At 39.3% G+C, this 25175-nt stretch overlaps 1 protein-coding gene across 3 annotated transcripts in view; it reads left to right on the top strand.

Moving 5' to 3' along the window:
* Window positions 1-697: 697 nt before the first annotated feature.
* LOC131873659 (uncharacterized) overlaps window positions 698-25175 on the top strand; it is a 36988-nt gene continuing 12510 nt past the window's right edge. Inside the window, exons 1-3 of one of the 3 annotated variants that reach the window (XM_059216714.1) lie at window positions 702-1446; window positions 2931-2994; window positions 9185-9649. In XM_059216714.1, the coding sequence (XP_059072697.1) occupies window positions 1238-1446; window positions 2931-2994; window positions 9185-9418 (507 nt within the window). In that variant the 5' untranslated portion in view covers window positions 702-1237 and the 3' untranslated portion in view covers window positions 9419-9649. Of the gene's footprint in view, window positions 1447-2930; window positions 2995-3070; window positions 3415-9184; window positions 9650-25175 lie in introns of those variants that run through there. The other 2 variants (XM_059216716.1, XM_059216715.1) reach the window with 2 other exon arrangements.

Here is a 25175-nt window from a genome sequence, read left to right as displayed (position 1 = left end):
ATCCACTTACTGGCTAATAAGAGAATATTACTTACAAGAGGGGCCTGCACATGCAGGAAGGCCAATTACCTAGAGCTCATTGCTCAATGGGAAGTCTCACTGACTTACAATGTGGATTATACAAATCCAATATCTTGTACTGCTTTACAATAGCATCTATAATGCTTGATCCAGTACCGGTTTCTACTTTGTTCTTTACATAAAACCTTTAACCTATATTTCGCATAATAGGTCTGCCTAATATCTTCCTTTTTCGCTTACATCCCTTACTTACTAAATGTCTACAATGATCTCTTTATATATAAGAGTCATTTTACAACTTGCCAAGTCGGCTTACAAAGTTTTACAATAATAAACAAAATATAATATAACAAAAAATTCTGTCAGCCTATGTGCCGGTATGCTTCCTTTTTCTGTGTCGGTGCCGGTGGTCTGAGTGTCGGTGTAGAGTGTGATCTATTGATGTCGATGAACTATCTTGTCGGTGTAATGCCTTGCCAATGTAATGCCTTGCCAATGCCATAGGATTGTAAGGTTGCTGCCAATGCCATAGGATTGTAAGGTTGCCATCAATGACAAAACCTTCAATCACATACAATGTCTCATTGAAATGTACATATGAATCTCTTAGACTGTTGAATCTCGTAAACGTCATTAAAACTCATTCATTCACTCATTCATATTCTAAATGCCTTAAAAGAACCCTCTCACGAATTTAAAACGGGTTTATCAAAACATTTTTCTTTTAAATTCTCCCACCTCTATGGATGCCCGATCGCGTCTGCAGGACCATGCGACCCAACTATAGAAAGAAAGAGCTTGATCCAGCAGAGAAGGATCTATACTGAACTGGCCAGTTGCTTCATATACGTTGTATGATCTGGCCGGTGGTTTCGAATCGCCCTACTATTCTAAGGACGCCAAATGGATGGAAGTGACGAAGTGCCCTTTCTCATTCATATAGCGGCAGCTCCATAGAATTGTAGGGGCATAAGTCGATCTTCCTTCTGTTTGTATTGCATACTCAATCCAAACAAGGGCTTGTTCCATTAAAAGATATCTCACAATCCCTCTACAATTTTCCTTTATACTGTTCATCCGAAAATTTTCATCCCACAGGTTTCCTCGATTGAAAGCTGCGAGAATCTCAAACGGATTATATTGAACTGAAATCTTCTGCAACCACTCGTATATATTTTTAATTTTCTTTTAAAGCACTTGTGATTGCAAAATAAAAATGGGAGTCGGCGTGCGCACACTAACTGTCCTCAAACAATTCGAACCCTTTGGCTTGAACATCGAAGCCTCTGATAATGGCGATGGGAAGCCCTTCGATGGAGAATACAAGTACTCTTTATTCGATTCACAACTTATAAGATCAAATGAAGACATCATTTCTGCCTCCTGCAATGATTGCGACCACGAACTTTTCATTCGTGGAAAACAGTAAGCGGTTTCTTGCTTTTTTGGTCCTCTCTCTATTACAGTGGGCAATGCTTTAAGTTTCGAAAGTTTCAATTCATAATTCTTATTAATTCTACTCTGTTTCACTCCATCTGTTATATTAAGTAATCAATTTTCTTTTATTCTTTCTTGGGGAAATCTATCATGTAACACCTCCATTACTTGTTAAAGGTTATCCAAAACAAAGATCATATGAGGTTTAAGCTCTTGATATATAGTATCTGCTCTATGCTCGATCTTAAACTCGAGGAAGGTTTATGCCTACCAACAATTTTACACTTATGCCTGCTTCAAACGCTCCGTTTACATAAAAGCAAGAAAGGGTATAGGAGCATTAGCTTTTCAATATGAAAGAAAATGTAATTTATAGTCACATCAAATATTACACAAGAATATATATAAACAACATATAATTTGTTTAAGAATTTAAGGTTTTTTTTGTTGTTGGTGATATTAGTTCTCTTCATGTTAAGAATCCTTATATAGGGCATAACTTACTACGACTAAGGAAAAGTCTAAATAAGTTGCTCAAGTCGGAGCTAAGCTAAATTTGTGAGATGATTAGTGCCAACTATATCCCAAGTTGCTGTGAAGAGAATCCTGTGCTGAGGAAAGCCCATGCTGAGATATGGAACACATGCCGCATAAAAGGGTGAGAAGTGGCTGACATCCAACTGACATAATGCCAAAGATGATCAAATTGAAGGGATCGAAATGTAAAACTTGTGTGCATTGTCCAAGTGAAACGTTATAAATTTTTTTGATGGGAAGGATGAAAGACTGGACAATTTTTTTATTTTTACAGCTGAGAGTCACGAGAATTTCAGGTATGTACAACATAGATGAGGAAAATTACAGAACCCAACAATGATGGTCCAGCGGTTTAGGAGACTGTAATCTTACTCAGGAGGTTCTAAACCAACTGATGAGTTTGTTTTTGGAAATTCAGTATTAAAATCAAAGAAAATTTTGTAATCCACCAAAAGTTTTTCATCGACTAGGAAACATTAAATTCATAATCTCAAAGCAACTAGTGGGTAAAGTAGAAATTTGCAAGGCATATTATTATAAAGCATTTCCTGAGAGAGAGAAGCTCAAAGAGGAAATACAACAATTTAAGGCTTGTTATTATTTGATACCAGAGCATACATGGCCACATTGCTCATCGCCTCTTGATAAGGAGCAACACACCCCTTCTGAATCATTATTACTTCTTATGTTATTCAAAACCTTTCTTCTTAAGAGGGCATAGATATTGGGGAATTTTGGCGAACCCAATAGAGAATTATTAGTTGTCAGTAGTACTACACGCATTGTTTCATTCAAATGAAATTAGTGTCTAGTGTGGCAATCCCGATATTTTATATCAAGCCATTCTCTTATTTGTGTTCTTTAAAGTAAGGATTGAATGCGTCAGTGTTTTTCACTTTCTCTTATTACAATTTCTTGTTTAATACTCTTTGCAGTTTGGTTTGGAGCTCAAGTTCTCAAGTTCTTAGAAGATACAGTGCACCATCAACGATCATTAAGGTACCTTGGAATAGTTTTTTAAATTTATATAATCATCTATGAATAATACATTGATACCTTATTGGCATTAATACAGGTTAGGGCACCGGATTATTTGATCTACTTGTGAGAACTCAATGGTTCAAACTAAAAATCAATTTTTTTTAATTTTAAGATCTGATTTGGTTGTCTAATTTTAAGTTTTCAACTCTATGTATCATTCTGTATAACGCTTGTACATTTTTTGCCATAATTTTATATGCTTGTCAAGTTTGAGACATTTTCTACTTGGTGTTAGACTGTTGTTTTGAGGTGCAAGTTTTCTACTAGGCATCCCAATTTGTTTTTGTCAGTTTTGTCCTGTATAATTATTGAAAAGGGACCCAAGACGCAAAAGGTTTTTTTTGCTTTTTGCCAATGCCTGCATGGTTTTTTTTTTCACCACACGGAGTCAATGGTAAATTGAAAAGAAGGCTAATTAGAGGCTAATAATAGGACTCTATCCAAAATTCAGATCAAGGCTAATAATAGGACTATCCAAATCGAGGCTAGAAACCATCAACATACAAGCTGTATTAACATTGCTTTGTCCATACAGTGATTAGATCCTGGTCTGGTTTGGCAGATTTGGTTTGTGGATGGGCAATTTTTTGTAGGGTTAGGTTCTTCCGTACCAAAAACATAAAAATTATTGACATACAAATATTTTAACATAAAACCAAGGATAATCACATACCATATGTTTAATAAACAAAACACACATAAATTTTTATAAATTCAAATGTTGCTAATACAAAAAGCTTAAGCATTTGTGTGGACCCCTCAGAAAGCATAAAAAACAGTATTCCACTGGGTTGCAGAAAGAGGACCTAATAACGGTGAATATCTTACTGTAATAGACCAATATTTCCTGCATCGGGAACAGTGATGAAACATCTCCTTGCCATACTTATAGGTGTCACCTGCAAAGGGGGTTGTTTTTGGGAAGGCCATGCAATGCAGGGAATCTCCCTTGGGACATTCCTCTCTGCAAGGGATGGCCCTTCACTGCAACGACATTCTCTGTAGGGACCATCTGGGGATGTGTTCCCATCTTCTGAATTGCTGTGGTACGTCTAGACGTCCCTCAATCATAGTTTGGATAGTAGGGCAGCCCCACACCATTAGAAGAAAACACATTTATTTAAATTGTAGTTATCTGTACATTTTCTTTTTATTAAATCTTTTAGTATTTGAATCTTCATTACTCCTTTGTAACCTTAATACTATCCTCTCATTGAGTCTTAAATTCAAAAAATAATAAATAATTAATTAACTTTTTTTTCCTTTATTGGTACTTCAGGAAGTTTAACTTTTAAGTCAAACCCAAGCTGGTTGAGGACACAAATACCTCATCCCTTGAACTAGTGCAAAGTGTCTAAACCTGGAGCCCAACAGCCCAATAGGGGCAACAAAGTTCACAAGCTCAATGGCCTGTGAAGATTGGAACTTTGGTGGCAATAACAGCACTACCAAGTAAACCACTGGATCATGTCCTTAAGAGCCAAAAATATCGTTAACTTAATATTAGTTGATTGTCTTTTTAATCTCGACTCTCATCTTGATATAAGAATCAAGCATTTCAATTTTGAATTTTCCACCATGCATGCCTGTTGTCAGCAAATTGGATCAATTTGTATATTTCTACTTGTACCACTTAAGCTCAGTACATTTGATAATATCCTGTTGTATATGCTATCTCTTATTAAAAGACCAACTTAAAGAAGCAAAAAAATGGTTTACCTTAGGGAATTAGCATTGAAAAAGGGATTTTCGTTAACAGTTCAAGAAATGAGGAATACAAAAGAACATTAGTATTGGACAATGGGTTTGGCAAACCTAGGACCTTGAAAAGTAGGGAATTTTAACAAATTGGATATTATATTAAAATAGATAAAAATTAAGTTGCTGAATCGTGAGATTTTTTGAGCGATTCCAGGTACGAAATGTACCAGAATCAGATTCTGAAACGAAGCTCCTGTGGGTGCATTTGGGGTTTGTGTTTTTAGATGTCGAAATGTTTCCAAAATGTTTAGTGATTCTAGTTTGATCTTTTTGATATTCTTAAGACCTACAGTGTTGATTAGTGAACTCAAAACTAATCTATCATGAGATTCTAGTTTGATTATTTTGATATTGAAAACTGATTTTAAATTAGTATGTTATGTTTCAAAGCTTGAAATTTCTATTGATTTCATTTAGCATATGTATTGGTATATGACATTCTAAACTTAGTTTTATTTTCTAGCTATATATAGATGTATGTATATATATATATGTGTGTGTGTGTGTGTGTGTGTATGTAATTTTTCGATGAACATACCAGCGTTTCGTACCCACGTTCCTGTATCCGATTCAGCAACTTAAGATAAAAAATTTAAAAAATCCTAAATTGTAAAATTTGAAATTTTGGAGCCTGCTTAAAAGTGGTAAATTTTGAAAAATGATGTGCACCTTGAAGGTTCCAATTGCCTCGAAGGCTTAATTTGGGCTTGGTGGCTTTGCACCTTGCTGCACGTGATATCATGATAGAAAATGTGCTTACCACATCGCCCTTAGACCCTCTAATGGGCCTTGCCCCTTAACCTTGCAATGGGCCATTATTCCCACCTAGGTTTTAATAATGTTGTTAAATTGATAGATTGATTTGTCCATTTACGGTATGAAATATCCTGAAATCAGATTCGGAATTGATTTTCTTGTAGAATCATCTAGGGTTCTGAACTGTTCTCATAAAAATGATTTCGTGACAAACCTCCCAGTTTGTGCGAATCTAGTTGTGTTGTGGCATGTCTAGGCTAATTCTATATTTAAGTCCTTTTTTTTTGAATTTTCCAAACATGGAAAAGTGAAAAATCCCTTAAAATGCGGCATTTACTTAAAAAGACATTCGCTTTTGGTAAACACAACCTGTGCCAACATAGATTTAATGGAATACTCACCCCATCCCGATTCGATTCTTTTTCTAGTAACCTATACCCATGCTTATCATTATATTGTCTGGATTTGGATCCATTACAAATGATGGTATCCTAATCATCCCTCAAAATCACCAATCTGGCGTGGAGAATTTCTTTCAGACTATACACTTCCGCATTAGGCAGCTCCAAATTGTCTAACTCCTTCCACTCCCAACTCAAAATACCACCCTCCAAGCTCAACCCATCTCTACCAAGCTGCCAATGCTTGGCTAACCACACCAAGCATCATCCTAGAAACAACCAGATCTACCATCATGTACGTCCCATGTTAAATAATAAGCAATGAGAGGCCTTCACTCCATCATGAAATTTCAAATCTGAGATCCTTTTAGACGATTAGCTGTTGTTAACACAGTTGAATTTGCATTGTCTTCCAAATTCTTATGTTGCAAAATTCTGACCCATTTCAACTGTGGTCCCTTAAACATCCTCCAAATAAGCTTAGCACCTGATGCTTTATTTTGGAGATTTTGCTTCCTCAGACCAACTCCTCCCAATTCCTTTGGTCTGCAAATTTTGTCCCATGCGGTCAAGGCAAATTTGTTAGACTCTGCACTCCCATTCCAAATTTTTTGTTTTTGTGTTGGTTTGATTTCTGATTGGCCTCAACTGATAAGTAGAGGCAAGATAATAAGTAAATGGGGATGGAAGAAATCACAGCCTTCAACATAATACTTCTCCCAGCCTATTAGAGCCACTAACCCCTCCTTGAGACTGTTTTATTGGCCGTTCTTTCCCAAAGAGGATCCCACAACTTGTTAGATCTAACTTTTCTGTCCAAAGGCATATCTAAATAATTGCAAGGTAGTTGCCCCTTCTCGAATCCAAGCAGGCTTAGGATTTCTTGCTCCTTCCTTGTTGAAGTAAAGAAAAAGAGAATCTTTGATTTGTTCACCCCAACTTCTTCATTTGATGCTTTCAAATAAAGGTTGAGGATTCCCTTTATTACCTCGCTTCTTGCCGCTTAGCTGTCCCAAAAAGTAAGGTATTATCAGCAAACTGCTTGTGTGAGATAGGGGGAGATTACTAGTAATCTTGATCCCTTCCAATTCCCCCCTAGATAATTCTCTTTTAACAGATCTGCGTAAAGCTTTTGCCTAAAGCTTTTTGCCATTAGGATGTGGTATTGAACGTAATAGTTCATATTATTGGGTGGTAGGCCATTTGTGTGGAATAAAAGGAAGAGGCATCAAAAAATGCCCTGGAAATGATGGTAAACCTATACCAGATGAGACAGTGATGAAATATATTAAGGAGCATGAGAAGGCAAAAGAGAGAGAAGCTCGTAGATTGAATCAAACCGCACCAAAGAAAACAAGGGGAATGCAAACCCCATCTAATCCCGATGTTGTAGTAGAAGACCACCCTTTCTTTTTCACAAATGAACCTGAAAGTGAACTACCCTTGACACGCAAAAAAACAAAGGGGCCTTTAGAAACTGCATTTCAAAATGAGAGTAGAGACATTGCTGACCAAGATGTAGTGAGGTGCATTGATGCAAATGGGTTGGCTTTCAATGTTGTTCGCTCCCCACATTGGAAGCAAATGATGAAAAGTGTTAATGAAGCTCCAAGAGGGTATAAGGGCCTAGGTTATGAGAAGGTACGTGAAACATTTTTGGAGAAAGAGGTGAAGAGGGTTGAAGATGCATTGAAACCCATAAGGGATTCATGGGCTGAGACAGGTGTAACAATTGTTTCGGATGGGTGGAAAGATGCTAAAAATTCTCTTGATCAATGCCATAGTGGTGTCCCCTAAAGGGGCAATGTTTTTGAAAGCTGTGGATTGTGAGGGCCAAGTAAAAGATGGCCAATTTATTGCAGAAATTCTCATCTCCGCCATTGAGTCAGTGGGACCTCGCAATTTTGTCCAAGTCATAATGGACAATGCAAAAAATTGTAGAGCTGCTGGTTTGTTGGTTGAGGAACGCTATGGGCACATCTTTTGGACACCTTGTGCAGTCCATTCACTCAATCTTATGCTACAAAGGATTGGGACTAAAATAAAATGGATCAGAGATGTGTATGCATTGGCTGAGGACATCCAGATGTTCATCATAAACCACCACATGTCTCAAGGGATTTTTAGATCCTTTTCGAATTTGGAGCTATTGAAGGTAAGTGAAATAGTAATTTAATTTTGCATTTTCTGATTTTTTTAATTTTTAATGTTCATAATATCATTGTGTAAGCTATATTGTGTATTCTTCTTTAAAGTTTGGCTTTATTTTTTAATCATTTTGGCATTAATTTGTGTTATAGGTTGTTGAGACCTGTTTTGCATCAAACACAATCGTCTTAAGACGACTTGTGAAAGTTAGAGTGGCACTATGCAATATGGTGGTCAACACCAATTGGACTGTATGGAAGCAGAGTAGCAGTGTGAGGGCAGCAAGAATTAGGGAGAGAATGTTGAATGAGAAATGGTGGGATCTTGTTACATATTTCCTAAGTATCACTGAGCCCATTATGAGCATGATTCGCTATACCGACATGGATAGGCCTTGCATTGGTGAGATTTATGATGCCATTGACTCAATGCTTGAAAAAATAAAGTTCACTATAAATGCAAAAGAGAATGACCCTGAGGAGAAATTCTTCAAAGAAGTGGAAGCAATTATTGTAGAAAGGTGCAATAAGATGACCACTCCTTTTTATCTTCTTGCCTATGCCTTGACACCAAAGTACTATAGCAATCAGTTTCTTGATAAACCAGGAAGGATTCCACCATGGAGAGATCAAGAAGTATCTGATGGGTACAAGGCAACATTTGTTAGACTATATCCTGATGATGATTTGCGAGATATTGTTACAAATGAGTTCATATAATTCCCAAATGCGAATGGTCTAAATGTTGATGCACTTCGTCATAGATCCAAGAAGGATGCCCATAGCTGGTGGTACTTCCATGGTGTATGCTTCCAACACCTATAACCCCTCGCTGTAAAAGTTTTATCACAAGTTTATTTATAGTTTACTTTGTCTTCATAGGTTGCTAGTAATTTTTAATTATAATTTTATTAATGTATAACTTTAATTGTTTACTTTGTCTTCATAGGTTGCCAGTAATTTTTAATTTTAATTTTATTAATGTATAACTTTAATTGTTTACTTTGTCTTCATAGGTTGCCAATAATTTTTAAGTTTAATTTTATTAATGTATAACTTTAATTGTTTACTTTGTCTTCATAGGTTGCTAGTTCATCTACTTCAGAAAGAAATTGGAGCACATACTCTTTCATCCACTCAGTAAAGCGCAATAGGCTGCTATCAAAAAGAGCGGAGAATTTAGTATATGTGCATTCCAACCTACGTCTTCTTTCACACAAACAACGTGACTACACACAAGGGGAAACGAAGATGTGGGATATAGAGCTAGAGCATATTGATTTGGATGCTCCTGCTTCTTCTCTTCTTGCATTGTGACACTTGATGACTCGGATGCCGAGCCAACTTATAGTGCAAGTGCAAGTGCAAGTGGCATTGGCTCATCTAATGTCAATGTCAATTATGAGGAGGATGAGGAGGAGGAGAAAGAGGATGAATTAGATGATCCATTTGATGATTAAACTTTATATTGTTGAAAGTTGAAACAATGATACTTGAATATTTTGTCATTTTGATATTAAACTTGTTGTATATGATGCTATTATGGTATGAACATGATGCTATGGTTACAAGTTTATGTTTGTTTTGTTGTTTATATGATGCTATGTGACATGCTAATTTTAATTCATGCTTATAGGCTGCACAAAATATATATATATATATATATATATATATATATATATATATATATATATATTTGTGTTTTTGTACTAACAAACCCAAACCCCTTTTCAAATTTTTGCCATACCGGCGTACCGGTTCTTCGAACCTAAACCGGTGCCCGAACCTGAACCTGCAAGCTAGACTAGAATTATCAAAAACAATTATTGAAGAATTAAGTAAATCTGCTATTAGTTCTACCAGGCTCCCAAGCAAGACCATTGAATTTGCCCTGTAATCCTCAAGAATTGTTTATACTGCTCATATAAGCTTGAGAAAGTCTGATAAAACAATTTATTTGCTCATTGCCAACACTAACAATGGATTTCCTTCAATTTTCAAACCCTTATTGCTGCTAATCTATTAAATCAACCTTGTTGATGACATCATGATGGTATGACCAGCCTAGGAGGACCAGGTGGGGCTTGAAAATGAAATTTGCTGCCCTCAATTACCTCCAATAACTGATCTCCTTGCTGTTGCAGGTCTGTAAATGCTGATGAAGACTGAATTTTGAAGCCCAAATAGGAATTCTGAGTGAATTCCTTTGAAATATGGCTTGGGGTTTCGTCCAAGCTTGCTTGGAATTGAAGAGTTTTCATTCCTTTATGCTTCTCCAAAACTCAACGCCCAAATTAGGGCTCCAATATGCCAAGATGCCAAAGAATATTCTCTCAGCTTGGGTGCCTAGCTTGAGGGTTATGATTCATCATTGTTGGGGCCAATTTTTAATTAAAGTTTATTTGCCTTTTGCCTAGATAGGCGTGTATAAAGGGGCAAACTTTATCTTTAATCATTGACATTTAATTAACCCCTTCTATAAAGTTACTTTATAAAATAAGTCTAATTTTAGAAAAAGTAACTTTATAATGAAATATTATAAAGTTTACATAGTATGAGCTCACTAAGGCCAAGAAAATGACCAAGTACAAATCCTCTTGGTTAGCCAATCATCCCCTAACCTGTAAATTTTCCTGTGGAGTTGGCTATCAAGCAAATCCATGCTCCGGAGTGGCAACTAGTGGAGAGGGGACATTACAATCCATTATGAGAAAATATAGTTCATAATTTAGTAACAATGTTGCTACATCACTGGTTAGCTGCTTGTACAGTCCTAGTCTCGGTCTAGTTTGGTTCAGGTTCAGAGTCCAGTTCTCTGTAGGCTAGGGTAGGGTTTCACTAATTACGTGTAGGTATTTCCCTGACAAACTTGGGGCGAAGTTGGCGGATGCTTGCACCAAATGAACGAGTTTCACCTTTTTTAAATTCTTGACTTGTTTTCCTTAAAAAGTGCAATTTACCCCTAAAACCTTGCAATGAGGTATATAAAATATCAGGCAAAAACAAACTCATTTTTCATATTGTGAATGAAAAATAAAATATTATCCTCCATTGTTGAGCTTATTTTCTTGCTTGTCATTGCATGATTAGAGCTGAAGATTGTTTGTTGAATGTTCCAATATGGTTGTGCTATTCCTACACATTTGCAAGAGCTTGTTTGTTGTCAAGGAGATCGTAGAGGAAGATTTCATCAAAAGAGGTGGGTATTTTGAAGTTTTTGTTTTTTTAAAATACATTTTTTCATTTTTACAATTGAACTCTCTTGTTTTGTTTTCATTCTTCAAGGTATCTATAAAATGAATGTGTGGGGGAAAAAGTGACACTAAGCAAACATGTCCTAATCCTATCTTTTGACACACATTGTGGAATATGAAAGAGCCTAGAGGTATCACACAATTGGCTACTTCTTTTTGTGGAAGAGAGAGCCACGGGCTACCTATTAGGATTTCTATTCCTTTGTTGTAATTGAAAGATAAAATGATACAAGTTCAATTCCTAATCCCAAAGTGCAAGTATGAACTAATAACAAGATTGCAGAATTAAGGTTAAACAATGGAAAGCTGTAAACACAAGGACAAGACAAGAATGCAAATGCGTACCCGGAGTTAAAATCTGAGTGGAAATGTTCAGGACGGGGGTGCAAGCGCCACTGTCCTGATACTGCCCCTGAAATTGCTCCTTAAACTGTTGTTTTGCCACCTGAAAAGTTGTCTGAAACTTGCTGTCTGACAGAAGGACCAGGGTGCCCAACGCCCCTGTCCCAGGGACCAGGGCGCCCAACGCCCCTGTCCTGGCAGGACCAGGGCGCCCCACGCCCCTGTCCTAGTCTTTTGCTCTGAAATTTGGTGTGTTGTTCTGTCTCGGTCCGCTTCCGTCGGATCTGCAACTTGCGGCGTCGTCCGAATCCCGAAACCTGCACTTATATCTGAAAAGGTATGGTGGGCGGCTATATAGGGTTTTGCCTTAGTCAAACCCCCGCTTTGGTGATTTCCACCTCCACGAATAGCCAAGTTGTATTGTAAAAGTAGTGTGTGCAGACCTTGTGTGTGTGCAAGATCCTAAAATGTAAGTAAGCAAACTATAGCAACCTAAAAAGTAAACCCTAATTGCTTGTACATGATAATGTAAATGCTCCAAATCAAGATGAAAAGAGATCTAAAGCATGAATACAAATGATATGATGAAGCTTATGCAAAGACATGAAAACAACATGAAATCATACCCAACCCCAAGGGAGGGGTACAAGCCAATCTTCAGTCGGTGATCCCTTATTGCTCTTCAATGCCTTCAAAGCCCTAAATGGATGAATGAAATTGCTAGATGCTTGATGGATGGATGTTGAATGTTGTTGAAGTCTTCAAAGATCTTCTCTTTCATTGCATAGAACGTCCTTGAAACCAAAATTCTGGATCCTTTCAAATGAAGAAAGAGAGCTCTTATATATGAAACCCTAGGTCTTAATTTCAACTTTTGGCCGACCTAGAGATTGAATCTCCTGCCAATTTCTTGGGGTTAAGCTTTATTTTATGATTGGATTGCGCTCCTAAAATTTCGGGAAAAATGTCCGAGACCATGTGCACTCCGGGCGCCATGGTCCTCTCCGGGCGCCATGGTCCCGACAACTTTTCACCAAATTTTCAGGGCCATCGGATATGATGATTTTAGAGAGAATCCCGAAGTTACAGCTGATTTCGAGATGTTTTGACCCCCGAAATCAAGCCCCCAAGTTCAAAATAGGACCTAATTAGGGTTTTTGATTAAATGATGTATTGGAAGAATAAAATGAAAGGGGCACACTTCAACTTTATAATGTGGAAGATGATGGAATAGGACCTTAGACCTAATTAATTTGATTAATTAAGTGCTAAAGGGGAAATGCAATGCAAAATGCAAAATGCGCCAAGGTGGGTGCTAAACTAGGTGTGAAATTGTACTGCTTTAGCAAGTGCGTACAATTTACGACGCTACAATGAAATAATTATTAAGTTGTATTTATATATTTTTGTTTTCATTTGTTTCAATTCTTGGAATGTGTTGTTAATTGAACTTGTTGTTTTAGGTATTACAATGGAAACCGGTTCTAGTTCTATGAACAGACTTTGCGTCAAATCAAACTCAAACTATCCGTTTTGTAAATATTTTGAAATGGTACAACTCCTAGGTGGAGGTTATGTTTGGATTTGTGATTAATGTAAAGTTAGATTTTTTTTTTTTGTCGTCAGGGTATCCCCGCAGCCCTAGCCTAGCGCCTCGACCTTACCCTAGTTCAAGCAAGGGGCGAGACTAATCCCTGCGGCCACAGTGCCATCGGCACCACCCCTAAGTGTCCGTGGCAGAATAACTCTGGGAGAGAGAGTCGAACCCAAGACCCCAGGGAGCAAACCTGAGACTTAAGACCAACTACTCTAACCCATGGGGGCAATGTAAAATTAGATATTTGAGCTCATATAGTTGAGTGAAAAGCCATTTGTGCAAGATCCTTGCACAACACATCATCTTTTGTCTACGAAAAGATGGTAATGGCATTCTAGAAGCATATGTCTTGGAACATATTAAAGAGCAAGAAAAAGCAGAGCAAACATGTTGTAAATCAAATTATCCTTTGTTAAAGTGAAAGATCCTTGATGGATCCCCTTGCTGATCTGCTATAATTTTTAAAATAATAAACTGTATTTTCCTGTGATTTTGCTGATGGTCTTACATAATAGAGAGAAGTTGCAGAATGTTTGGTTTCTTTTTGTATTTTTTTGAATATATAAGCAAGTAATGAATAAAGAACAACAAATAAGGAAGGAAGCTGAAACAAGTAAGAACATTCAATTAAATCAGAATTGATACAAATCGTACTAGGCAGATTTCTGATTTATAATATCCAGATTATTCCCTACGCACTGGGGATGTGCTTACATCCAATAATGGCGCCAACTGAAGGGTAGATGATGAACACAAACCAAGAACACTAGCTATGGCTGAATGAAAGTCTTCACCACTTCCAGCGTAAAGTGTACCTATTGTAATGGTGGCATCAAGTTGAAACAATCATGCCCCAACTGGGAAATTTAACCACCCTGCTGAAACCCTCACCAAGCAATCTGAATCTCCATAAGGAATAGCGAATACACTCTGACCAATAATGCCAATGCCAAAAGAATCCATTGCCAATCAATAGCTGAGGGCTACGTCCCAACCAGTACCAATCATGGGGTTTGCATCCTAGATTGAAGAATTGCTCTACCAGAGCAATATCGCACCAAACAAGTTTTCAATATGTAAAAGATAACAAGAAATTAGGTTTCCTTCTCCTTATATCTCTTTCCTTCCAAATCAAACCCTAAAGATATATGAAAAGTGCACTTTAATATAAAGTCATATTTCCCAATATTGGGCGCCCAAGTATAGAAAAAACACCACTTTTTCAATATAAAATAACTCCAAGTGCCAAAAGGACCCTGGCAAGTGAAAATCATTTAGAAAAGTTCAAGACCTTTCCAATGAGCTATAACACATGGGCATACGAATCCAGATGAAGCCAAAAACCCCTTATTACTCCAAAATGGCTATAGACATAGCCTTATTTAAAATATTAAAACACTAAATTAGGAAATATTTAAATATATTAAAAATATAACCCAAATAGCTACAGAAAGCTCGAAACACACCAAAAGCTTGAAACTGAACGTGTCACCTGTCTGTGATTGATGTCGGAAATCATGGATCAACTGGCAATCTCATCCCTAAAATCTAGGGATGCTCCTAGAAACTAGGAAACACGCCCAAATCTTTTGAAACTGAAACCAAGGAATGGTCTTATGGAACCCCAACCTTGGATGCTGTCATAACCTCCTAAAAATAGGAACAACCTCCTAAAATGTAGGAACTGCCTCCTAAAATCAAGGAACTGCTCCAAACTGGTCTACTACTGCCAGAAACACCAAATCCAAACACTGAATATCCTGATTGAGTCTCTATCCACCATTGCCAGCCTACAAGACTCCATAATAGGCTAACTCACATGTCTCTGCTAGACAGAGCTAAAGAGGGGACATGACAGTCCTCCCCTCTCGGAGATGCTTGCCCACAAGCAACTGCAAAGTTGGATGCTGCAAAATAGCCTTTCCCTCCCAAGTGGCGTTCTCTATGGGGAGACCCCTCCAGCGAACCAAGTACTCCAGAATCACCTTGCTCCTCAGTCGACGTTCCCTCTCTTCCAAGATCTCCTTAGGAACCAATGTCAGCGTACCTTCCTCATCCAAGGGAGGTAGATCAGGAGATGCTACAATATGTTGCCCCAATGCCTTTTTTAGACAGGACACATGGAACACCTTATGAATCCGACTGCCAGGTGATAACTCAATCTCATAGGCAACCTCTCCAACACGCCTGAGAATCGTGTATGGCCCGTAAAAACGAGGCTTGAGCTTCTCAGCTCCACCCCTTTTAAGGGTGCTCTGCCGGTAAGGCTGCAGACGTAGGAAAACCATATCATCCACCTCAAATACCCTCTCAGTCTTGTGCTGATCAGCGTAGACCTTCTGCTGATTCTGTGCCTGCTGCAAATTCTCTCTAAGAGATCTCATGTTATCCTGGTTCTCCTATAACCAATCCTGTGCTAAAGGAGCCTTGCTGTCACCTACAGCTAGATCAACAAAAGATAATGCATCGTAACCATAGAGGGCTCTGAAAGGAGTCATAGCAATAGACATATGGTGTGCAGTATTATAACAATACTTGCCCAAATACAACCAATGCACCCATGCCTTCTATTGTCCTGCCACATAGCTGCGCAAATACCCCTCAACCCACTTATTAACAATCTCGGTTAGCCCATCTGTCTGTGGGTGGTAGCTTGTACTAGGTGTCAATTCTATACCTGCGAGCCTGAAAAGTTCTTGCCAGAAAGAACTCATGAACCTGCTATCCCTGTCACTCACTATGGTCTTGGGGAGGGCATGGAGTCTAAACACCTCTCTGAAAAATAGCTCAACTACCTGAGATACTGTGAAATCAACTGCAATAGGAAAGAAGTGGGCATATTTAGTTAACCTGTCCACTACGACGTAGATACAATCTTTCCTCTGAACCTGAGGAAGACCTGTAATGAAATCCATAGAGATCCCTGTCCACTTGTGTTCCGGTATAGGTAAGGGCTGCAACAAACCAGCAGGAAAAGTATGCTCAGACTTATTCCGCTGGCACGTCATACACTCACGGACATGACATAGAACATCATCTTTGAGACCCTTCCAAGAGAATCTCTCCCGAACTGCCCTGTAAGTCTTACCATACCCTGGGTGTCCTACGATAGGAGTATCATGGTAAGCATGCAGAATCTGTTCCTTCAACTGAGAACCCGGAACAAGATATACCTTGCCTTTGTAGTAAATGACATCATCCACCACACTGTACCTATCATCCAATACCAATCCATCCATGATCTCACAAGCATGCTGATTTTTGGAGTACTCAACTAATAGTCGAGCCTTCCAATCTGCTGAAATCTCACTCAATGAGCATAGGGCAGCAAGTGATGGTTTCCTAGAAAGTGCATCAGCAACAATATTATTCTTTCCCTTAATGAATTCGATGTCAAAATCATAGGCCTGGATCTTGCTTACCCATTTTTGTTGACGATCATTGAGCTCTATCTGACCAAGGAAATACTTCAAACTGTTGTGGTCTGTTCTTACCACGAATTTGCTGCCAACAAGATACTGTCTTAACTTGGCTAATGCATGCATAATAGCCAACATTTCCTTATCATATGTAGAATACAACCTCTCATTATCACGCAACTTCCTACTCTCGTAAGCAATGAGATGTCTGTTTTGCATCAACACCGCTCCAATGCCCACACCTAAAGCATCACACTCAAGTACAAATGGCTGTGAGAAGTTAGGGAGTGCCAAAACTGGACAAGTGCTCATAACCTCCTTGAGTTTGTCAAAGACCCCTTGTGCCTGTTCTGTCCATCTGAAAGCTCCTCTCTTTGTGAGGTCTGTCAGGGGTGCTGCCAATTGAGAGAAGCCCCTCACAAATCTCCTGTAGTAAGCACATAGACCGAGGGATCCACGTAACTCAGTAATGTTCCGAGGGTAGGGCCAATCACGAATTGCCTGAATTTTCTCCTCATGCACCTTCACCCCATCAGCACTGATCACATGACCCAGATATAAGACCTCTCTAAGTCCAAACTCACATTTGGACAACTTGGCAAATAGAGACTGACTCTCCATGATGCTAAGTACCTCCTCAACATGTTTGAGATGGTCCTCCCAAGTACAACTGTAAATCAGGATATCGTCAAAGAACACTAGAACCAACTTCCTTAACTACTTGTTGAAGATATGGTTCATACAGGACTGGAAAGTGGCTGGCGCATTGGTAAGGCCAAAAGGCATCACCAGAAACTCATAGTGCCCATAGTGATAGCGGAAAGCAGTCTTGTGTACATCCTCTGCTCGTACATGAATTTGATGATAGCCTGAACGAAGATCAATCTTAGAGAAGTAGATAGATCTATGAAGCTCATCCAACAACTCATCAATGCATGGAATAGGATATCTGTTCTTTATTGTCTTCTTGTTCAACGCCCGGTAATCAATACACATCTGCAGAGTCCCATCCTTCTTCGTAACAAGCACCACGGAAGAAGCAAAGAAACTAGAGCTAGGGCGAATGAAGCCCATGTCCAACAACTCATGAATAGTCTTCTCAATCTCATCCTTGTATGCTCTAGGATGACGATACGGAGTGGTAATCACTGGCTTAGCTCCATCCTCCATCTCTATCCCATGCTCAAACCCTCTATCTGGAGGTACACCAGGAGGTATGTCACCAAAGACTGCCATGTCGGTCCATCACCTACTGAATATCAACATGAAACGCCCTGCCATCGTGAGGTGTAGGTGTTTGGACTTCACCAAACAACATGTAGCCCAAATCACATCATCATGTCTAATAATAGTCTCCATCCCGCGAGAAGACACCTCTTTAGGTCCACCATCTGAAGCTGCCCTCAAAATTATCTTCTTCCCGCCAAACAGGAACTCTAACTGCATGCGGTGGTGATCAATAATATACCTCCCAATACCCGTAAGCACTGCATGCCCAAAACCACATCATAGTCCTCTAGAGGTAGAATATAAAAGTCATCTGTCAAGGTATAATCCCCCATCTGAATGCTAAGCTGTGGAATCCTCCTAGTACAACCCAAAACTGCACCATCCGCAACCTTCACTCCAAAACCATCAAATACCTTAGACTTTAACCCACGGCGCTCAACCAACTTCTGATCAATGAAGTTGTGAGTGGCCCCTGTATCTACCAAGCTCATGACTTGCTGCCCTTGTAATGTACCTTTCAATCGAAAGGCATGAAATCTGGGATAATTGGAAAGGGTAGCCATAGTCACTTTCGCTGCCGCCAAGGGTTCAGGAATGTCTATCTCCAACTGTGGTTGTTCCTGCATAGTCTCCTCTGGCCTGTCCTCAGTATCAGTGCCTGGTATCTCCTCATCCCCAAACTCGGATGTTACCTCAATCAAGTGAACCTTGCCCTTACCCATGCAACGATATCTGGGTTCCCAAGGCTCTTTGCAGGAAAAACATAGTTTCTTCCTCCTCAATTCATTCCATGTCTCCTGGTCCATCCTAGGAGGTCTAGTTGACTGTCCATCTCTAAACTGTGAGGTGTTGGCCTTCTGTGGAGGCCATGAGTCTCTGAAAGGTTTCTTATCTGTCTGATAAGAAGTAGGAGTGGTATCCAACCTCAATGTCACATCTATGGTGTCCTTAAGGGTGGCTGGATTGAAGGCGCATACCATTCCCTTAAGCCTGTCTTGTAGTCCCTCAATGAATAACATAACACTGCACCTCTGGGGCATGTCAGGCACCATAACTGCAATACGCTGGAACTCATTGACATAAGCTTTTGCATGCCCAGTTTGTCTCAAATGTGCCAACTCCCTATAATAGAGCTCTGTGTCCTTACGGTCAAATCGAGAAATGAGGCGCTCAGTGAACTTTGCATAGGAGTGGATCATGGCGTGGTCTTGGGTGACCAATCCATGGTGCCACTAGTCATAGGCAATCCCATCTAAATGCAAGACAACAAACTGAATAGCATCACGCTCAGGCATGGGTCTCAGTGATAGATATATATCCAGCTTGTGCACCCACGCTCGTGCACTCGTACCACTAGTCCCATCAAATGTAGCCAATGTGATCTTCCTAGTAGCTCTACTGAGGTCATAGTTTTGCTGCTGAGGCCTATAGCCCCGATCTCCTCTGAACCTGGAGGTATCTCTACGTTGTGCACAATATTGAGGAAAAGGAAAAACATCCCTAACCTCTGGGGGTAGGGCTCTCCACTCATTTGTAGCCGCCCTGACTGAATCCTGAAATTCCACCTCTGGTGGCTCTACCCGTACCGACTGCTCACCTGGTATAAACCGAGGAAGTAATGGTCTATCCCTAACTGGTGTATGATGTCTCTCACGCCTAGGGGAATGATGAGAGCTCCCAGCTGATGTATGAGATCCATGACTATGCTGGCTTCCAGCCACAGACACTGATCTACTCCGTCTGCCTCTGTGTCTATCCGCTTTCAACCACTCCAGGGTAACCTGTATTCTGTGTAAGGTCTGAACAATCCTAGGCTGGGTAGTGATGAGGGTCCTCATCAACTCTCTCTCTTGTCTGTCTTCCTCAACCTGATTTACTCTGGTGCCCACCTGTTCATCTACCATAATAGGTTCCAGTTCTCTTCCACTCTCACGCTCGTATTGAGCTCTTCTGCGGGTATAATATCTGTATATGTCACTTCTTCTCGGATGCATAGAAAAAAGAAAACTTAACCCCATAGGCTGACATGCAAATAGCTTTGATACCACTGAAAGATCCCTGATGGATCCCCTTGCTGATCTGCTGTAATTTTTAAAATAATAAACTATATTTTCTTGTGATTTTGCTGATGGTCTTACAAAATAGAGAGAAGTTGCAGAATGTTTGGTTTCTTTTTGTATTTTTTTGAATATATAAGAAAGTAATGAATAAAGAACAACAAATAAGGAAGGAAGCTGAAACAAGTAAGAACATTCAATTAAATCAGAATTGATACAAATCGTACCAGGTAGATTTTTGATTTATAATATCCAGATTATTCCCTACGCATTGGGGATGTGCTTACATCCAATAATGGCGCCAACTGAATGGTAGATGATTAACACAAACCAAGAACACCAGCTATGGCTAAATGAAAGTCTTCACCACTTCCAGCGTAAAGTGTACTTGCTGTAATGGTGGCATCAAGCTGAAACAATCACGCCCCAGCTGGGAAATTCAACCACCTTGCTGAAACCCTCACTAAGCAATCTGAATCTCCACAAGGAATAGCGCATACACTCTAACCAATAATGCCAATGCTAAAAGAATCCACTGCCAATCAATAGTTGAGGGCTACGTCCGAGCTAGTACCAATCATGGGGTTTGCGTCCCAGATTGAAGAATTGCTCTACCAGAGCAATATCGCACCAAACAAGTTTTCAATATGTAAAAGATAATGAGAAATTAGGTTTCTTCTCCTTATATCTCTTTCCTTCCAAATCGAACCCTAAAGATATATGACAAGTGCGCTTTAATATAAAGTCATATTTCCCAATATTGGGCGCCCAAGTATAGAAAAAACACCACTTTTTCAATATAAAATAACTCCAAGCGCCAAAAAGACCCTAGCAAGTGAAAATCATTTAGAAAAGTTCAAGACCTTTCCAACGAGCTATAACACATGGGTATACGAGTCCAGATGAAGCCAAAAACCCCTTATTACTCCGAAATGGCTATAGAGATACCTTATTTAAAATATTAAAATGCTAACTTAGGAAATATTTAAATATATTAAAAATATAACCCAAATAGCTACAGAAAGCTCAAAACACACCAAAAGCCTGAAACTGAACGTGTCACCTGTCTGTGACTGATGTCGGAAATCATGGATCAATTGGCAGTCTCATCCCTAAAATCTAGGGATGCTCCTAGAAACTAGGAAACACACCCAAATCTCCTGAAACTGAAACCAAGGAATGGTCTCTTGGAACCCCAACCTTGGATGCTGTCATAACCTCCTAAAAGTAGGAACAACCTCCTAAAATGTAGGAACTGCCTCCTAAAATCAAGGAACTGCTCCAAACTGGTCTACTACTGCCAGAAACACCAAATCCAAACACTGAATATCCTGACTGAGTCTCTATCCACCATTGCCAGCCTACAAGACTCCATAATAGGCTAACTCACATGTCTCTGCTAGACAGAGCTAAAGAGGGGACATGACATAAAGAAAGGATCTCAAGGGATGAAGCCCCATGTGATGCCTTCTCATTTTCAACCTATAGAGAGCCATCCATTTTTGTCCTCACTTGAAGAACATGGGGCCTCTATACATAAGAGGTTATTGAGATTGTTGGAAATGTCATTTCGCAATGAGTCGCGAGAGATTGTTGATCAATACATAGTGAGATATGTTTATACAAATGGATTGGCCTTCAATGTTATTTGTTCACCATATTTACAACAAATGATGAATGCAATTAATGAGGATGCAAAAGTGTAGAAGTTGATGATATAACCATTAGAGCCAAGAATCATTTGCAAGCAAAACACCTCTCACACAAAAGAGATCAAGCGAGGATTGTATGCTCTGTAACAACTAAATAATTTTTTTTATTGCACAATTTATTGGAGATACAATTGCAATCAATGAATGAATCCATATAAAGGATAAATGAAACCTCAGGTGCAAAACCCTCATACTAAAATTAGGAGAACTAAAGCAATGCAAAGTAGGAGCTAAATTAAGCTCAACTACAGCTAGAACTAATGCTAAAGAAACAAACTCTAGATAACAAAAAGCATTTAAGTTTAGCTTAAGTGAAAAAGTAATAAAGGTCCTAATTAATAAATAATTAGATAAATGTCCTAATTACTCGAACACCCCCCTCGAAGATTAACTTAGGGATAAGCTAAAAAGCTAATGATAAAAGCAAAATGCATACACGAATGAGTCTCAACAACTAGGCCTGATCAAACACTCATGTACAAACCAATGCAATGCAATGCATCTCAAACCAATGCAACTCTCACAAATGGAGAAAAGGAGAAATACCTAGTGGGAGAAAACTCCTTTCCAAAAGAGAGAAAAAAAATGAAAAAGAAAGTACATGTGACAAGAATGAAGGACTCAAGATGTCCCCCCCAAGTACTGAATCAGTCACATAAGTACAATCAAGATTCCCCTGTCAGAGAGAAATGGAGAGACTATGTATCTCCCCATAAGAGAGAAGGTCCAATGCTGAAGGTGAAGGCCCGAGGATGAATGTTGATGGAGATCCAAGAGTAGAAAACCGCGTTCCTTCCCTTAGGAAGAAACAAATCAAGTGGCCAAGGCTTAAACAACTCCATGAAAGGAGGTGGAAGGAATAGTCTCAAGATGTGTGCCATGGAAGAATGCTCAATTGTCCAACTATCTGACTCAAAAGAGATCAAGCAAGGATTGTATGCTCTATAACAACCAAAGATTTCTGTATTATTGCACAATTGATTGGAGATAATATTGGAGATACAATTACAATGAATGAATGAATCCTTATAAAGAATGAATGAAACCCTAGGTGAAAAACCCTAATGCTAAAATTGGGAGAACTAAAGCAATGCAAAGTAGGAGCGAAATTAAGCTCAACAACATCTAGAACTAATGCTAGAAAAATGAACTCTAGATAACAAAAAACACTAAGTTTAGCTTAAATGAAAAAGTAATAAAGGTCCTAATTAATAAATAATTAGATAAATGTCCTAATTACTCCAACAAAAAGGTACAAGGGCATGGGTTTTGAAAAGGTGCGTAGCACCTTATTCAAAAAAGAGGTGAAATTTGTAGAGGACTCCTTGAAGTCCATAAGGAAATAATGGCTCAAAACAAGGGTGTCCATTATTTCTATTGGATGGAATGATGCAAAAAGTCGGCCATCAATTAATGTTATTGTAGTGTCCCCTAAAGGGGCAATGTTTTTGAGAACAGTTGATTGTGAAGGGGAGGTGAAGGATTGTGCATTTATTGCTAACATTCTTTGTCAAGCCATTGTGGAAGTGGGCCCTCGAAATGATGTGCAAGTTATAATAAACAATGCCAGAAATTGGGTTATTGGTTGAGGAGCATTATTCACACATTTTTTGGACACCTTGTGTTGTCCACTCCCTCAATCTTATGCTACAAAAAATTGGCACCAAAATTGATTGGATCAAACAAGTGAATGGTGAAGCCAAAGTGATCCAAATGCTCATCACCAACCACCATATGTCACAAGGCATATTTAGAACATCCTTAGAATTGAGTTGTTGAAGGTAAGTTAAATAATACATATGTTTCATTTTTTAAATTTTTTAAATTTTAATTTTTGTAATTTTTTTAATTTTATTTTGATTTTCAAATAGGTTGTTGAGACCTATTTTGCCTCCAACACAATTATGAGGCACTTTCTAACATGGTCATTAGCCCAAATTGGTCCATATGGAGGCAATCTAGCACTACAAGGGCAACAAAGGTTAAGAAAATGATCCTAAATAACATTTGGTGTGATTGTGCTGAGTATCTTGTTGCATGATCCCTTATACAGACATGGATAGGCCTTGTTTGGGTGAGATATGATGGCATTGAATCAATGATTGAGAAGATGGTTGTTGTAAATGCAAAAAAGCAAGATCCTGAAGAAAAATTCTTCAACAACTACACAAAATAATTGAAGAGTGATGGAACAATATGACCACTCTGCTACATCTTTTTTTTTTTGTATCAAGTTCCAAATATTATAGTGCTGAGCTCTTTTTTGTGGCAACAGGGGTTGCCCCATGTAGGGATTTTTAAGTCAGTCGAGGGTACACGGTGACACTTTGTAGACTCTTCATTAATTGTGACATATGGGATGCAATGAGGGTTGAGCTCATGGTTTTTGCGTGGTTGAGCAATTGTGGTCTTGATGCTCATTGGGAGAAGTATATGATCTATGTTTGTAGCTGGTGGTATTTCCATGGCCAACCATTCACACACCTACAACCTCTTGTGAAAAATTTATAATTTAAATTCTTAAATTTTTTAACTCTTAATTCTAATTTTTTTCAAATAGGTTGCTAGTTCATTTGCAACTATGAGGAATTGGAGCACATACTCCTTCATCCACTTAGTAAAATGTGTTGAGACATGGACCAACTAGGACTTGAACCTAGGACCTTCCATATGCTATTGGAGTGCTCTACCACTGAGCTACTAGCCCCTCTTGGACCAGTCCATCGTCGATCTGGGTGTGGCTTTATTTCTAACACCAACACCCCCACTTAAGCCACACCTCTCGTGTGCTTGGGGCTCCTAGCCTGTACCTGGCTCTGATACTAGACATGGACCAACTAGGACTCGAACCTAGGACCTTCCAACGCTGTTGGAGTGCTCTACCATTGAGCTACTGGCCCCTCTTGGACCAGTCCATCGTCAGTCCGGGTGTGGCTTATTTCCAACAGCAACACCCCCCTTAAGCCACACCTCCGTGTGCTTGGGGCTCCTAGCCTGGACTTGGCTCTAATACCATGTTGAGACATGGACTAGCTAGGAGTCGAACTTAGGACCTTCCAACGCTGCTAGAGTGCTCTACCACTGAGCTACTGGCCCCTCTTGGACCAGTCCATTGTCGGTCCGGGTGTGGCTTATTTCCAACACCAACACCCCCCCTTAAGCCACACCTCTCGTGTGCTTGGGGCTCCTAGCCTGGACCTAGCTCTGATACCATGTTGAGACATGGACTAGCTAGGACTCGAACCTAGGACCTTCCATACGTTGCTGGAGTGCTCTACCACTGAGCTACCGGCCCCTCTTGGACCAGTCCATCATCGGTCTGGGTGTGGCTTTATTTCTAACACCAACACCCCCTCTTAAGCCACACCTCTCGCGTGCTTGGGGCTCCTAGCCTAGACTTGGCTCTGATACCATATTGAGACATGGACCAGCTAGGACTTGAACCTATGTAGTGTCCCTACTA

Source organism: Cryptomeria japonica, chromosome 2 (genome assembly GCF_030272615.1).
Source record: "Cryptomeria japonica chromosome 2, Sugi_1.0, whole genome shotgun sequence".
In the NCBI taxonomy this organism is placed as follows: domain Eukaryota; kingdom Viridiplantae; phylum Streptophyta; class Pinopsida; order Cupressales; family Cupressaceae; genus Cryptomeria; species Cryptomeria japonica.
Note: the sequence above shows the minus strand (reverse complement) of the source record. Positions and strands in the feature narration are given on the sequence as shown.